Raw genomic sequence first — 16,440 nt, 5'->3', positions numbered from 1 at the left:
TCTGGGTCCTCATTTTACCTACCTCGGAAGGATGGAAGGCTGAGTCAACCTTGAGCCTGGTGGGATGCGAACCTGCACTAATTCCAGGCAGCTGGTGTTACTTAAGGAGGCATTAGCCCACTGCTCCACCAAGGCTCTTTATTAAAATATAGTTGAAAACCCATCTGATTATGCTAGATGCTACCTTCTCTTAATATCTTTCCCTGATCCCATAAATAAACACATAAGTATTTAAATAAGTATAAATAAAATATTTATTCATAGTTAAATACAATTAATGGCCATGTCAGATAAATCATCCACTAAAACATTTCAATTTTAATATACTTTATTTAAAAAGTACAGAGTTTTAAATTGTTTTCCATGGGGTAAAGCGGAAAGTAATGACCAATTTTATCTATCTACTGAAGAGGCTCTGTTCTTGATGAATGGTGATTATTGTATGGCAAATCCATATTTGCATGATGTGCAAAAAAAGAAAAAGAAAAAAGAAAAGATAAATGTCTTTTATTTACATAATTTAGAGTTTATATCATCCCATTGTTTAAAATCATGAAATGCTGATGTTTTGACTTATTTCATGTCTTCTAGTTGCACCATTTCTCAGTTCACAGTTTATCCATAGATTTAACAGGGCATCATGGATCAGCCAGTGTCACCTTGAGATAATGACCCACAGCAGAGATAGCACAAGAAGAGTAGGCTTAGCATTCAGGCCTGAAACACCACCACATTCTCTAGCATTCTCCTAGAGATAAAATAAATACAGATGAAGGGAAAAAATAACTACATTTCAATAAGTGAAACAATATTTGTCAATAGAGAGAGTCAGAGAGAATATTACAGATGCAGATACAAAATGCAAATACAGGGATAATTTAGAAATCATCAGTTGCTCAGATATGATACAATATCATCAAGACTTGTGAAATCTGTGCTGCTTCAAGACAAGTGAAGGCCACCAACCTTGAATTACAACACTGTGGGACATACTGAATTTAGTTTCATGGATTATCTACAGACCAAAGTACCACTGAATCCAATGATGTTCTTCTGATGCTTAACTATATCATCTGGAAGTTTCTAAGGTTGGAATTTCCCAGTTTTTCTTTAAAAAACAACAAAAAAAGACAGCTGCAGAGGCTGGTTAGAAGCTGGGAGTGGGAAACCATTTCTCCAGTGTGCTTCATTTCCTTCTCAAACCTCTGAAGGGAAAATGTTATTTCTTAAGGATTTGCCATATCGGCACTTCTTTTGTATGTCTGCAAAATGGAACTATAGCAATCTGTATGGATGGAAGAACTGTAGCAGAAGCACTGACTTCATCTTTTGGCTAGAGGTGAGGCCCCAGTAGTCTTTGGTCATGCTTTCCATTCCTTTCGGACCCTGCTGCCCAATCAATAATTGTTCAATCATAGCTTAAAGAGAATTGTCTTATTGTTGATGCTTTCCATCCAGTTGTCCTTTTTTCCTGATCCCCTACCCACCTACTTTCCAAGGAAGGAAGAGAGTAAGGGCAGTCAATCTAAACCTAGCTAAGACTTTTGGAAAGTTTATAATAGTACATTGTTTATCATGTCTCCAGTCTTGTCGAATTACATTACTATCATTACACTTGAGTTGTTTATTCTTATCTGACTTGCATTTCTGATTCACTCTGAAATATTCAAGTGATGATGAAAGTGAGGAAGAGACGTGGCACCAGACACATGTTTTGGGGGGTGCGTGTAATAATAATAGGTAAGCATGGTAGAATGTGTTGTAATAGTAGATTTACTTTCTGGATAACAGAATTGATGTAGGTGGCAAACAAAGATCGGGCAGAGAAATATCAGGCCATACAAGCAGAGATGTAAACAGAGCAAGGATTTGAGAAAATAAAGGCAAAAGAAATAATTTGGCCATCTAGTACTGAATACATAATATTCAGACCAAGATGAGATAATGGAAAAATTGAGAAAATAAGGTACGAAAAAACAATGAAGTTAGAATGCAAATGGAGTGCAATTAGAGAAGTGTGACCAGTGAGACAAAGCAATTTGTTTCATTGTTAGGATAAACCACTTACCTCAGGATGGAATCCATGACAAGATTCTGGACGTCTCCTAATCTTGTGAGATTTTAAGCGTTCACATTTTAGGGATTCGTTATGTTCACAGAAGTTAAAGATATAGCTTAAATCCTGGATTTGTCACATTCAAAGTGATAAAAATAAGCCATCTAGCCCAAGATCACTTGGATCATCTGACAATAGTTGTACTACCCCACCAATCCACCCCTGTTCTCAACCTCTGGCACACTAGCCTAGTCATCTGGATATTAATAAAGCAAGCATTCTTGAATTTCGAGAGCAAGTTATTTCCTAAAAAATATTCTTGGTGTGCTGCTATTGAGAAAGATTATCTAATTTTCCATCTCTGTGTTCTAAGGTCTTCACCTCTCCTGAAGATATTCTCTTTGTTTACCTAATTAACTTGCATCCAAAATTTAGCGCTCCACATCATATACTGTATTTTAATTTTATTTGCAATAATTTAACAAACAATACATTTGGTTAAAGGCATCACTTGATTTAACTTTTAATTAATTCCAAATTATTTCACTAAGTGCCAGTTAACTATTTGCTAAATGTTTGCATCCAACCATACGACTTTAACATCATTGTAGAAGAAAAGGATATACCTTATTTCTATTGGTTCCATGGTAATTGGTGAAACTGACTCACAGTCACATTCATTACTTACTACTACCATGAAGAGATTGCTGTTTTGAATTTGTTGGATAACAAAGGACCTGTCAGCAAAGAATAAGTAATTAATACAAGAATCAAACATGGGTCAAGATGTCATGCTCCTATACAACTTAGAAGGAGAAGTAAAGATAGGAAGGTTCTTCACCATTACTGTATGTTGATTTCCATCATCCTATGAGATAATTATTTGTAGAATAATACAGTAAAATTCTTCATGGCAACTTGATACAGCACATGGACTGATTTTACCCAACTTAAGCAATTACTTAAGTATCTCTTAGGCAAGTACTGAGTATCTCTTTCCCTCCCTTTACTAATTAAATATAAAGTAAATTTTATTCTTCAAAATTTCAAATCCAACATATTACAATTTGAGCACAATCCAGCCAAGATTGGCTGCTACCAGCCCAAGGCAGATATGCAGATATACAAGCATGGGTTTCATCTCAATGTTATATGAATTAATTTTGCTTTGTAGAGTAGGATTTGTTCCTCCTCTTCTCCTATAGGTGCTTTCAAAAAGCTAAGTCTTAACATAATATCATCACAGGAAATCAATTTTAAGAAATCCCAGAAAGAGAAAAATATTCAGTAGATAGAAAATCTTATTAGAAAATCCTGGCTGCAGTAGAAAAATGATCCACTTGAATATTTTGAATATTGTGGTGGAGAATCTCTTGTATCCATCTGCATCATTGTAGAAATAAGGGAAGTCTGTCCACATGGGTTTTTTTAATCCTCTTGAAACCAACAGTGAGCAATTCTAAAGAAAAAGAAATAGTCCTTGGAAAACAGTAACGATTTAGATCATTGGTCTTCAACCCTGGGGCTGTGGCCCACTACCGGGCCATGGCCTATTTACAACTGGGTCATGTGAGTGGTGGGTGGGTGCACATATGCGCTCATCTCAACTCACGCTAGCAGCAGGCCAGTGCACATGCACGCAATTTGATTTGCGCATGTTGAAAGCTGGGGTGCATGTGCACAAAACTCAACTAGTTGAGCTGCATGTGCATGCATGCCAGCTTGCTGCTCACATAAGTCAAGCTGCGTATGAGCACATGCGCATCAACCCACTGCTCAGGCAGCCTGGTTCCCCTCTCCCCCCTCTAGCCGGGCTGCCAAGCCAACAAAGGTTGGGGACCTTCAAGATTCAGATTAGCACTTTGGAAATGGTAAAAAAACTTTTTGAAAGCACCTTGGAACATCTATGACCTTGATGACTGAATACCTCCATAGGCATTCCTCCTCTTCTCTTCTCTACAGATGGTGTAGGGCAGGGGGATAGGGAATGGGATCCTTTAGAATATATCTGAAGCAGATGGCTGCATTATTAGTCTGTGTGTTGACCCATGAGGATGTTTAATCACAAACTTCTTTCTAAAACAATCATTTTCATATTTCTGGAATATGTTTTTGGCACAATAGGTGGCCCTTATTATTCAAACTCTAAATCCATGTTTTCCACATTTGCAGTGGGTAAATACAAATTAAACATCATTACTGAAAGGGTTCCATGCATCCACAAGTTTTGGTGAGGGGTTCCATTTGGAGGAACACATCTGGAGTACTTTTTGTGTGCTTTATGAATGGGCAAGATAGCAGATGTGCTTCTTGCATAAATGACTTATGATCTGTGGTTTCATTACATATAATAAACAGGCTGAAACAGATCCCCCCCTTCCAACACACATACATTGATGAGTTGCTTATTTCATTAGTTGAGGCATTTCATCTGATTTCTAAAGCTCCTCTGAGGTCATTCTTTTCTAGTTCGAAAAGCAGATGGCCTTTTGGACAATGACATGTTTCAGAAGTGTAGTTAAATATTCTTTCATGCTACTGTCCTGATAGTTCCCTACCCATGTAGTAAAGGACTCTATTTTTGTATTAATCTTTAATTCAGTTCCATGTAACATGTCATGACATATAACACCACTGAATCCAGAACAGACCATCTCAGTGGTCTGGCAGGGAATCATGAAGTTAAATGAGGACTTGACGATGTGTAGATGTGGACACAAAGGCATATTTCCATTCAGACGTCTTTACTTAAAATACATATTGTCTTACTAAGAAAATGTTCTGCTTTTTCCAAAAATCACAGAAAACTGAAGGAGGGGGAAGATGTGTAAGGGAGGCAGAAGCCTTTGAACTGGCTCTGGGAGAGAAACAACAGGGGAAACTGCAATTAAAAGAGCACTAAGAGGAAGATTAAATGCTCTTGGGGTTTTTAAACTTACTGAACCCCCATTAAAATTACACTTACTGGGATCTGTAATATGATGATGATAAACACAATGTGCATTTACAGTCTAACACACTAGGTTTGAACTTTCTAGCAACGTTTACAACAGCTGGACCTTGTAGCACAACTGACATCAGTGTAATGAAGCATCTGTGGCTTTGTGGATTTGTGGGGAGAGAAGAGAAAGGGGCCAATAAAAGGAAAATAAGAACATTCCTTTAACACAGTATTACAGCTATGTTTTAAATATGAAGATATCTCAGAAAGTTATAAATATTTATCTGAACTGCAAGGGAATAAAACACAGCTCCAGAGTACCCATTTCAGGAAGGGCTATCAGCCAATCCCATAGGTTGCAGCATTTTCAACAGCAACTTTGCAAGTAAAATTAGCTCATAAGATGCTTGGAAGGGGACAGTATCCAGCAATTGATAGTTACCCCTTGCTGGAACTATTCATGTATTTGAAGAAGATTTTTTTTTTTTGGGGGGGGGAAGCAGGAATAAGGGATTAAACACCAGAGATTTGGTTAGACTCTTAAATGATGTCGACTGCCCCATATTTGGAAGTGGTCCCAGGGACATTTAAACATAGGAGGAACTCTAACATAAATGACACTGATCAGGAGACATTTTGTTCCAAACTGCCTGTGCTGTGGATGAACTGTAATGAGTTAATAATATATTATGTTAAAGTTATACGTGGGATAACTGATCCAATCCCTATCAATACAAGCCAACTCCTGGAAGGCACCAGATAAGGCAAAGTTGACTTTACTCTTATGAAGGAACCAGAAGGGGTACAAGCTACTCCAGCTTGTGGGATATGCTTCTAAACAACTTCCTGCTTTGTTAAAATATATAAGGTACATTGGGAAATCTTGCTTGCTTGATATATAATTATTTTCAATTATATGGGCAAAGTGATCCAGAAAGAATCTGATCCTGTCAATCTTAGTGAAAATGTGGTTTCACTGGGTATTCCCTTTTCAAAAGGACATCTCAGTCAGCTATTCAGCTTATAAGAACTCCATTTTAAAAACCTTCTTTTAAATCACCTACAAAATCACTCATTACTTCAGCCAGATTCCTGACTTGTAAGGTTGTAATGACAGGGAGGGTGGCTCATGCTATTTCTGGTCCACATCAGTTTCACCTGGGTTCAATCAAGAATTAATTGCATTCCATTTCCTTATATATCTGTGATTGTTTTAAAGAAACAAAAACACATTACAATTTATCTTACTGTTTAACATTTATTTCCAAGATTTAGCAACCTTTCCAAAAAAGGTGGTTTTTTTGCACATTTTGCTTTAAAATCTATGTTTTGTATGAGAATAAGGACTCAAAAGACAAATATATGTACCTTTGATCCTTAACCCCAGAGTTTTTCAACTGAGTTTTTCTCCAAAGTTTCATATATGCAAAGACAAACAACAAATATTAGCACATAAACAGGAACACCTGTATCTGGTGTGTTTTGCTCCAGTAAGATATCTATATATTTCCTGACCCATTAGACATTATGCATCTGGATACAATTGATCCCAATCTAGGGTCACAGACCACAATGAATTGGATTCCCTCCATTATTCTGACAAGTCATCAGCATCTTAGCTTAGGTTTCTTCACCTATTCTTCCTAGGATTAGAGAGCTTTACTTATTTATTTTGTCAATGACTAGCAACATAAAATAATAAAAAGGGAAATAAAGTCAACAACTACAATCAGGATCAATGGGGAGAAATGAGTGCAATTATATATTGGCAACTATAACATAAATCAAATATGGTATACTCTGAACACCCCTATTACAATAATAACATGTTTATTTGCCCAACACTAATAAATCTAAGGATGAGAGAATTTTCTTGGAATTACAGTATGAAAAAGACCACACGCAGATCATTCAGGCCTTCTCTGAATGAATATAGTAGTCCATTTTCTCAGACACTCTTATCTTAGTTTCCATCTGTGCATAATTTAATGAAATATGGGCTGCTTCTCCAATCCTGTAGCCTAATTAGGCATGAAAATGTCATGTCAGTGTTTGAGTTATGTACAAAGTCAATTCCATGTTGGTTCATAAGCAAAGGATTAAATTATCACTGTCAATTGCATAAGGAAGATAAAGTTAGTGCAGTGATCTCAACAGTCTCCATTGTGTAATTCATCAGAAAAAAGTTCTCTTTTTGTTCAGGTTATTATTCCTAGATATTTTCCATAATATGCAAAGGATTTAAATCAAGAGAGGATGGATGGGAAACATGCAGCCTACAATATGTTTCTGAACTTTGACTTTGGGAAGTCCTATCCTGCATGATTAATATTATGGGGTGCAGGTCAACACAAGGTGGAGAATATACTTCCTGCTTCCCATTTTCTTTACAATTTTCCTGTGAGATGACTTGGATTGAGAGATAATATGTCACTTTCATATAGAAGGGAGGCCTCATCTTCTGGTTTCTAGGCTTTTACTTTAATCAGTATACCAAATTGATTACTAGGTCTATTACATGCCACTAAGACATTGCTGGCTCTTAGTGACCAAATAGATTTTCTTCATGATGACCTATCCCTAACCTAGTCTTTACGTTCTTCCAACAGTGCTTCCATCACTATGTAAATGAGTCCATCCACCTTGCTGATAGTTGTCCTCCTCTTTCCTTTCATCTTTCTCAGCATTACAGTCTTATCCAGAGAGCTAGGTCTTCACATAATGTCATCACTAAAAATCAATTTTGAAAAAATTCAGTGGATGAAAAATCTTGTTAGAAACAACTGGCTGCACTAGAAAAATGATCCACTGAAGTATTTTGAAAGAATAGAATAGAATAGAATAGAATAGAATAGAATAGAATAGAATAGAATAGAATAGAATAGAATAGAATAGAATAGAATAGAATAGAATAGAATAGAATAGAATAGAATAGAATAGAATAGAGCTGGAAGGGACCTTGAAGGTCTTATAGTTCACCATCTCAGACAAATAACTGTCTAGTCCCATGGTGGCGAACCTACGGCACGTGTGCCACAGGTGGCACGCAGAGCCCTCTCTGTGGGCACGTGCACCATCGCCCCAGTCCTAGGTCTTCAGCTGGGTTTTATAAAACCTTTTTGCTTTAGGCCTCTGCCATGTGCAAAAAAAAGGTTCAACCAATCAATCAATTTCAACTTCCCGCGGGGAAAAAAAAGATCTCGCAAAGTTGGAATTGATTGATTGAACTTTTTAGTCCCACTCTGCTGTTACCACCACAGCCACACCCACCCAATGGGCCACACCCACCCAATGGGCCACACCCACCCGGCACCCGACGATAAATAAGTGAGTTTTGGGTTGCAGTTTGGGCACTCAGTCTCTAAAAGGTTCGCTATCACTGGTCTAGTCTCTTCTTAAAAATCTCCAGTAATGGAGCACCCACAATTTCTGAAGGAAAGCTCTTCCACTGGTTAATTGTCCTCACTGTTGGAAGGGACCTTGGAAGTCTACTACTTCAACCCCTTCCTCAGGCAGGAAACCCTATACCATTTCAGACAAAGGGTTGTCCAATCTCTTGTAATGGAGAATCTCTTGTATCAGCTTGCATCAGCTTAGAAAAATTGGGAGTCTATCCACAGGTTTTTTTGTTTTTTTTTACAATCTTGAAACCAGCATGAAGCATTTTAAATAAGAACAAGTAGTCCTTGGAAAATAGCAATGATTTAGATCCTTCAAGATTCAGATTAGCACTTTGGAAGTTGTAAAAACTGATAATTATTTTCACTGGAAACCACTGTCTGAACATAGTACCAAGTAAAATGTGGGTTAACCAAGGTCATTCTAATACTAGTTCAAGGAATTCAAAATAAGAAGAAAAATGTCTGCAGGAAAGGACACCAATTTCCATGATATTTGGCAACAACTGTTATAATATCAGTGGATATAGTGTCTAAATATTATCTAAAGAAGTGTGTGACAGATAATGTATACTGTACATTTGCTCAGTCTTCTGGATTTTTACACCTGATGAGTATGTATTACAAAAGCAATTCATTGCATCATTAGACAAGCCATGCCTGTTTGGATCATCATTTCAGAAATATTTCCTTACCTAAACAGAGAAACAGAATGACCATGGGTAGGCAAAAAAGCAGTGGAAAACAAGAAACTTCTAAATTCCTGCCAGTGTCCCCACTGAGTTTCTTTGTGAGAAGCTGGCAAAGAGTCTCATAAACCCTTCCTTCCTTCCTTCCTTCCTTCCTTCCTTCCTTCCTTCCTTCCTTCCTTCCTTCCTTCCTTCCTTCCTTCCTTCCTTCCTTCCTTCCTTCCCTCCTTCACAGCAGGAGCCAATAGCACTGAAGCAGCCACAATTTTCCCAAATTTCATTCCCTCAGGAGTCATGGGCCCTGGATTTTCACTTACATCCTGTAAGTTACCATTTCATTGAGTTAAAGGTCATGACAACATGAGTTTTAGTACTTTATACTGATGTTAGGGAGGAAGAAGAATGCTATTGCAAAACAAGTTTCCAAAGCTACTCCCAGACATGAACCTAAACCATCAAATAACCCAAAGTACTTTTTGGAATCATGGATATAGTGACTGAGCAACTGCAGGGCTCATAGAAATATATATATATATATATATATATATATATATATATATATATATATATATATATATATATATATATATTGGTTTAGTTATATTTCTTTAGTTATATTTCTTATATTTCTTTAGCACCTGTTATATATATATATATATATATATATATATATATATATATATATATATATATATATATTGGTTTAGTTATATTTCTTTAGTTATATTTCTTATATTTCTTTAGCACCTGTTATATATATATATATATATATATATATATATATATATATATATATATATATATATATATATATATATATATATATATATTGGTTTAGTTATATTTCTTTAGTTATATTTCTTTAGCACCTGTTGAAATAATCTTTCCCTAGTATAATCTAGATAGGTAGCTAACCTCAAGCATTCTGTTTTCACTGGCAGTTTTAGTGGTTATGCTGGGATTTCATCTCACAGCTGCCTCATTTTGAATTTTTTTTCTTGTTGGTTTCAGTCACAAAACAAAATGCACACACATATATTCACAATTCATAATGTGGAAAATGATGTACAGTCTCTATTCAAATATCTGTTACTCACATAATTATCAGTTGCAAAACCCAAACCCTAATGGAGTGGAACAAACTTCAACTGTTCAACATGCAGATATCTGTTGTTTTGGTTTCCAATCCTCCTAATGTATTTTCCAGACTTCTGGCTACATTTCTAATTCACATTAAAAAAACACTGATTGAATGTTACATCTACATTGCTACTATTTAAAAAAAAAGATGAAAGAGAGAATGAATCAGTTTTAAGCAATTAAAAACAAAAGAAATTAATAAGACAGTAGCTGAAGTTCAGCATAATAAGCTATATTGTACAATTTGTGTTTGAAATAGGCAGCGGAAGGACATTTTTAGCCATCTGGCACAACTTTGCTGAGCATGATCACTGAATTTGCTGGTTTTAACTGGGAAAGAAGAAGCTATTTCTAGCCTAATTGTTATCTGCTAACCAGGAGCTGGAACTGGAATTGAACAGATCAATAATAATTACCCAGTCATAAGTTGGAAAGGGCCCAGTTCAGGAATCCAAGTGAGAACATCTCCTTTAAATGGTTTTATAGCCTTTATTTGAACAGATATAATGAAGGGGGAAACCTCTACCTCTCTAGGTAATTGGTTCCACTGTCAGGGAGAATTTTTTTCCTAATGTTCAATTGGAATCTGCCTTCCTTTAATTTAAATTCGCTATTCCATGCCCTGCAATCTGTAATGAGAGAGAAGAAATCTTCACCTTCTTCTATGTGATTTTTCCCCCCAAAAAAAGTTGAAGGATGGTATCAATAGAATTGTCTCCCAAGCAATTCTTTAGCATAAACATACTCAGTTCCTTCAATTCCTCTCCTTGGGTTCAGTTCAACTTTACTGACCTTATTTGAATCTATTCCAATTTTTCTAAAAATAAGTGCAGTGCCCAGACCTAGACCCAGTATTCAAGGTAGCCTGGCCAAAGCAGAAGAGATTGGAAATACTATTTCCCATGACGAGAGATTATACTTCTGTTGATGCAATCTAAATTTGCATTTGGACATTTTTCAAATGGATTATACCACTGGCTCCCTCTCAGCTTGCAATCTGGTACTCTTCCAATAAATCTTTGACATTAATGAGGCAAATATCCCCCAATCTATACCTGTCCATCAGATTTTTGTCTTCTAAGCGAATCTCCATAAATTTCATGTCTACACTTTGTTGTAATAAAAGTCTTATGCGAAAGCCTTGATTAACCAAAGCAATGATGGGAAATGGCAGTAAATAGTAACTGTGGATCTCTCTGGTGACAAGTATGGGATATAGAACATTATGATCTGAAAGAGAAGTAAATGGTTAAAAAAAAACCTGTGTAAAAAAATTACACCTGTATATCTGTGAGGGTTAGTGAAAGATAATAGATCTGAAATGAGAGTGATGTTATGGACTTCTGGGGAGGTATGTGGAACCAAAGATGACTGCAAAAATGGAGCTGACAACCACAGCAAAGATCAAGGAACTGGTGAATAAAGTGATTCCTTGGAACCTCTCTGGATAAAGAGAGGACAGATCATCTATCTATGCTCCAGACAGCTGTTCTTTGTAAAGAGACCACATGACAGCAGTTTCCCATAGGTTTGAGTGCAGAGAGAAAATAAGATTAGTCATTTGCTTGCAACCATGGCTGAGTCTTTTAAAGGACACTAAGCTTGAAAACCTTTCTAATTACTTTTGGAAATTTCTCATTAACTATTTTTAAGCTAACAGAAGAGTTTTGAAACGATACGTTTGCAATTGCTAGGTCTGCCTTTAATCCTGAATGAAAGAAAAAATTAATTATAAGCTTTAAAGAGTCTGAAATAAACAGGAAAAATGCTAAATAAGATTTTGATTCTAGAAAGTTATAAATGGAATAAGCATCCAGTTAAAATTGGAATACTAAAACCTTTACAATAAGACTTTCAAATTAATTATAAAGTAAAAACAGCTTCTAATGGGAAATAGATCCTGTAGTGGTTTTTATAAGACATAACATAGATAATTTCATGATTTCAAAAATAGACACTAGAGAGGACTAAAGATTTTAGGTTAATGAAAGATACTGTATACAAGCCGGCAAGATGGTGCAAATGCTCTAGCAATTAAAATATTGAAGGAGACTTTTAAATAATGAAATCAGAAAATAGTAGCCATAATATTAATAATGTCAGTAATGGTGTCTGTTTCTATGGATAGACTATGTCCAAAAGATGCTATTAAAGAAATGTCAGATGTAAAAGAAAAAAAATGGATTTATAACTGACAGGCCTAGAGAATATAAATTTAAATACAAATGACAAACCAAGAGAATGACCTTATTGGGTTTACAAAAAGAGGGCTGTTAAGGTCTTGAAGAACTCTGTGCAATAGGACAAAGAAGAAATGAAGTCAAATCCTATGACAAGATTTGAATGAATTAAATATTAATCCTGTTAGAAATAAAAGGAAAGAATGTAAAGCTAGTTTGTTTGATTAAGGATAGAATATATATAGCATATTGAATAACAGAGTTGGAAAGGACCTTGGAGGTCATCTAGTCCAACCCCCTGCTCAGGCAGGTAACCATATACCAGTTCAGACAAATGGCTGTCCAGTCTCTTCTTAAAAACTTCCAGTGTTGGAGCATTCACAGCTTCTGGAGGCAGGTTGTTCCACTGGTTAATTGTTCTAACTGTCAGGAAGTTTCTACTTAGTTCTAGGTTGCTTCTCTCCTTGACTAGTTTCCATCCGTTGCTTCTTGTCCTGCCTTCAGGTGCTTTGGAGAATAGCTTGACTCCCTCTTCTTTGTGGCAGCCCCTGAGATATTGGAACACTGCTATCATGTCACCCCTGGTCCTTCTTTTCAGGTTAAAATAAGATATTTTGATACTTCTAGCTACCTTTTATAGACTTCCTGATGACACCAGGACTGAAAAGATGATGCTTAATGAATTTGTGTATAGATAAGAGTGACTTTAGGGAGAGTGAAGACTAACTTAATTTGTTTATACTTGTGATGCAGGTTTTAAGACACTTCTTTATATATTTCATTGTGATTGTGGATAAAAAAGAAATGCATATAAAGAAAAGATTGGAGCAAAAAGTGAGAATAAGAGAATGATACTCTATGTTATGTATACAGTAAAAAATATAGTTGCAAAGAATGTAGTTAAAGAGAATAAGTAACGGTTATAGAAGAGATAATGCAAAGTGTTTTATGGACATTTTAAAATGTTTTGGAAGTAAGTAATCTGGGCTAAACAAGAGGGTTCCAGAATGGTGAATAAATTTAAAAATAAAAGTGATAAAACATTTGATGAAAAAGGAAACTTCTGTGAGGCAGTGCAGAAAAGAATATTGTGGAGTTTCTATGGGAATAATAGTGATATTTGGCATTCTTTTTAGTAAATGTATAACTTTTTAAAATCAAAAGAATGTCTAATGCTGAATATTTATTATGAAGCTTTTCCATTTGAAGCAGCACTGCAAAAAAAATAAAGTATTACTTACTTTGACTGAAACTAGTTTTAGGAAACTAAAAATGCTTTAGAATTGGCCTATTACTGTTATAATTTCTCCATAATAGTCAGTTTTAATATTTTCCTCCTGTTTTATTTTATTTTATTTTATTTTAATCTCATTTATATCCCGCCCTTCTCCAAAGACTCAGGGCGGCTTACAATTTAAAGCACAAATCAAATCAAATTGTTTTACTAGCAAGGTGCTGTTGATCAGCTAATATACATTATAAAATACTATTTCTTTGTAATAATCCTTTCAATCTATTAAGCAGAGAAATACATGAATCTTTCCTCAGTTCATAGAACAGAATTATATAGTACATGATCAAAACTAATTTCTGCTTTTTGCTCTATAGTTTTCTATCAATGTATCCTAGTTAAACTGCCTTTTAAAAAAGAAAATGTAGATTTGAGCTAGGGTTTCAGAGTAATGTCTAACTAAAAACATTTTAGAGTAAGTAAGCAAAATTACTCTAGATTTCTACTGCTATGCAATACAATGAGAGTTTTCTATTTTTATCGTTTCCACTGCATTCACTGGGAACAAATTAGATATGTCGGTCATAGGAAAGTATAGTATCCTATCATTTCCTTGAAAAAAATGGATCTGGAGATAGATCTAAACAGCTAAGTCTTCCCCATGTACTGACACTAGCACAAATTCTATTTTGTCTACTGTTAGGATTTCTCCATAAAATTCTTACAAATGTTATAAAATTATAATTACAGATTTTTAAAAATAGAACTTTAGTAAATGCGGAAACAAGTAGATTTTCAAACCCAAATTAACCGGCCCAGATTTTTTTTTCCAAAATCAAGAATTTTTAGATTTTTTTTAAAAAAGCCCTTTTTTATAATTGAAAGTCTGTTACATGCTTATTGAAACGTCACACTATTTGCCATGCAACACTATTATTGTTGCAAAAGCTGTAAAATTATGTCTTCTTTCATTTCATCAATTCAACACCGCTAATAGATGAAAAGATTTATTATCTGGTTTAATTCCTTGCCCAAATAAGGGCCAATTTAGAATAACATTTGACTTCCTAAATTTGGCTGAAATGTATTCCAATTTTAATCGGTTTTCTTAATCCAAATAATTCCTCCCATGTAGCTGAAAATATTATGACAATAATAGTCACCTTGTGTTCAAAAATGATCCCCTCCCTATGTAAACTATAATCTTTAGCTTAAACCCCTTCTGTGGTGCGTTACAAATGAAAACATTAGACTTTCCAACAATTCCACTTTGGTAGTATTTTTCAACAAGGAATATAGTTAGTCATGGATTTTGGATGGAGGAGAAACAGGACTAGTCATGGGTGAGCTCCCTTGTACTTGGTTCAGAAATTATCCATTTTTTCCAAGTGAGTCTTGGAAAAAAAATGTCAGATTTTTCTAATCTGATTCCAGAAAAGCTCAGGAAATAAAATTACAAGGAAAATTCTGCAAAATTATCTGGCAATTATTTTTCCTTACTAAGCAGGAAGCTCCTTGTGACAAGACAGGTGGCTGATTTTGAAGGGAGCTCACCAAAATATGTCCTTGGGCATATACCCACCAACATGCCCATTCTCTGTTAAACTTAATAGATTTTATAACGTTTTATGGCTCCTGGTTAATATTCAGTTATTTCCTGGGTCCACTGACTGATGTCTGTAAGGCTAAGCTTTATATTTGTGGGATGGTGGGGGTGCCAGGAAAAGTGTAGAATGGTAGACACAAGTCAGATGGACTTGAGTCCAACTCACAACTGAGTGTACTCAATTCCATCTCTATAAAGGAACTTTTGGATCTGGTTGGCATATTTAGAAATGTAAACATTCAGAATACTTTAGGCACATCCTCAGAATGAGGCTATTATGATTAGTCATAAGATATCCCTTAACAGAAAGCAAACTTGTGAAAAAGCTCCTTAGCTTTACAATTTTATTTTAAATTTATTTTTTCTCTATTTTTCTAGATAGATGGCTGCATTTTCTGCAAAGCATTGAGCCATAGCTGTTTGACATTTTTATTTTCCAAGATTACAATGCCTATGCAATACTAGTCTTAGAAATAAAGATGCTGTAAATGAGCACCCTGCTTTATAGCAAGAGTATGTTCTGCAGGCCACTCCAGCAATCTGAGTTTATGTAATGGATTAAATCAGGGTGTCCAACCTTGGCAATTTTAAGACTTGTGGACTTCAATTCCCATGCTAGCTGGGGAATTCTGGGAGTTGAGGTCCACAAGTCTTAAAGATGCCAAGATTGGACACCCCTGGATTGGATCATAGGTTGGAAAAGACATTGCATATCTTCTAAACTAAATCGGCGCTTTTCAGTCAGGTACTGTGCAGGTTAGGGTACACAACTGAGACAGCATTTAGATGTGCTTGTTGATGGCATTTGGCAGAACAGGATGGGGGTGGTACATCCATGCTTGTTTTATTTGATTTCTTAGCAATTTTCAACACCATCAATCATATTATGCTTCCTGAATACATTGGATTGCAGTGGTTCACCTCCTCCCTCATAAATTGGATTCAGTCAGTGGTTGTGGACAAAGAAAATCATGCCTTCTGCCTCTCCCCTGTATTGTCTTACACTTCCTGTTCAATATCTACTAGACTGAGTGCTTAGGTCCCTGACTTTTGAGATGGCCTTGGATATGTTGCACTTCCACATTCAAGACCAATATGCAACTTGAGGGCCCATCTGGACTCATAGTTTGAAGAGGTCTTGCAGCTGGATTTCTAGCTATTGTTTTGCACAGGTCCATGTGTCAGCTGTACCTTCCTTA

At 35.7% G+C, this 16,440-nt stretch overlaps 1 protein-coding gene across 1 annotated transcript in view; it reads right to left on the bottom strand.

Annotated features, from left to right (window-relative positions):
* Nucleotides 1-245: 245 nt before the first annotated feature.
* CACNA2D3 (calcium voltage-gated channel auxiliary subunit alpha2delta 3) overlaps nucleotides 246-16,440 on the bottom strand; it is a gene marked incomplete at its 5' end in the record, with an annotated part of 625,719 nt that continues 609,524 nt past the window's right edge. Inside the window, 3 exons of the mRNA XM_081319069.1 lie at nucleotides 246-748; nucleotides 2,069-2,174; nucleotides 2,683-2,793. Coding sequence (XP_081175195.1) covers nucleotides 656-748; nucleotides 2,069-2,174; nucleotides 2,683-2,793 — 310 coding nt within the window. The 3' untranslated portion in view covers nucleotides 246-655. The remainder of the gene's footprint in view (nucleotides 749-2,068; nucleotides 2,175-2,682; nucleotides 2,794-16,440) is intronic.

This window comes from Vipera berus, assembly GCF_964194415.1.
Source record: "Vipera berus genome assembly, chromosome: 2".
NCBI classification, from domain to species: domain Eukaryota; kingdom Metazoa; phylum Chordata; class Lepidosauria; order Squamata; family Viperidae; genus Vipera; species Vipera berus.
The sequence above is the reverse complement of the archived record's forward strand: the minus strand, read 5'-3'. Positions and strand labels throughout refer to the sequence as shown.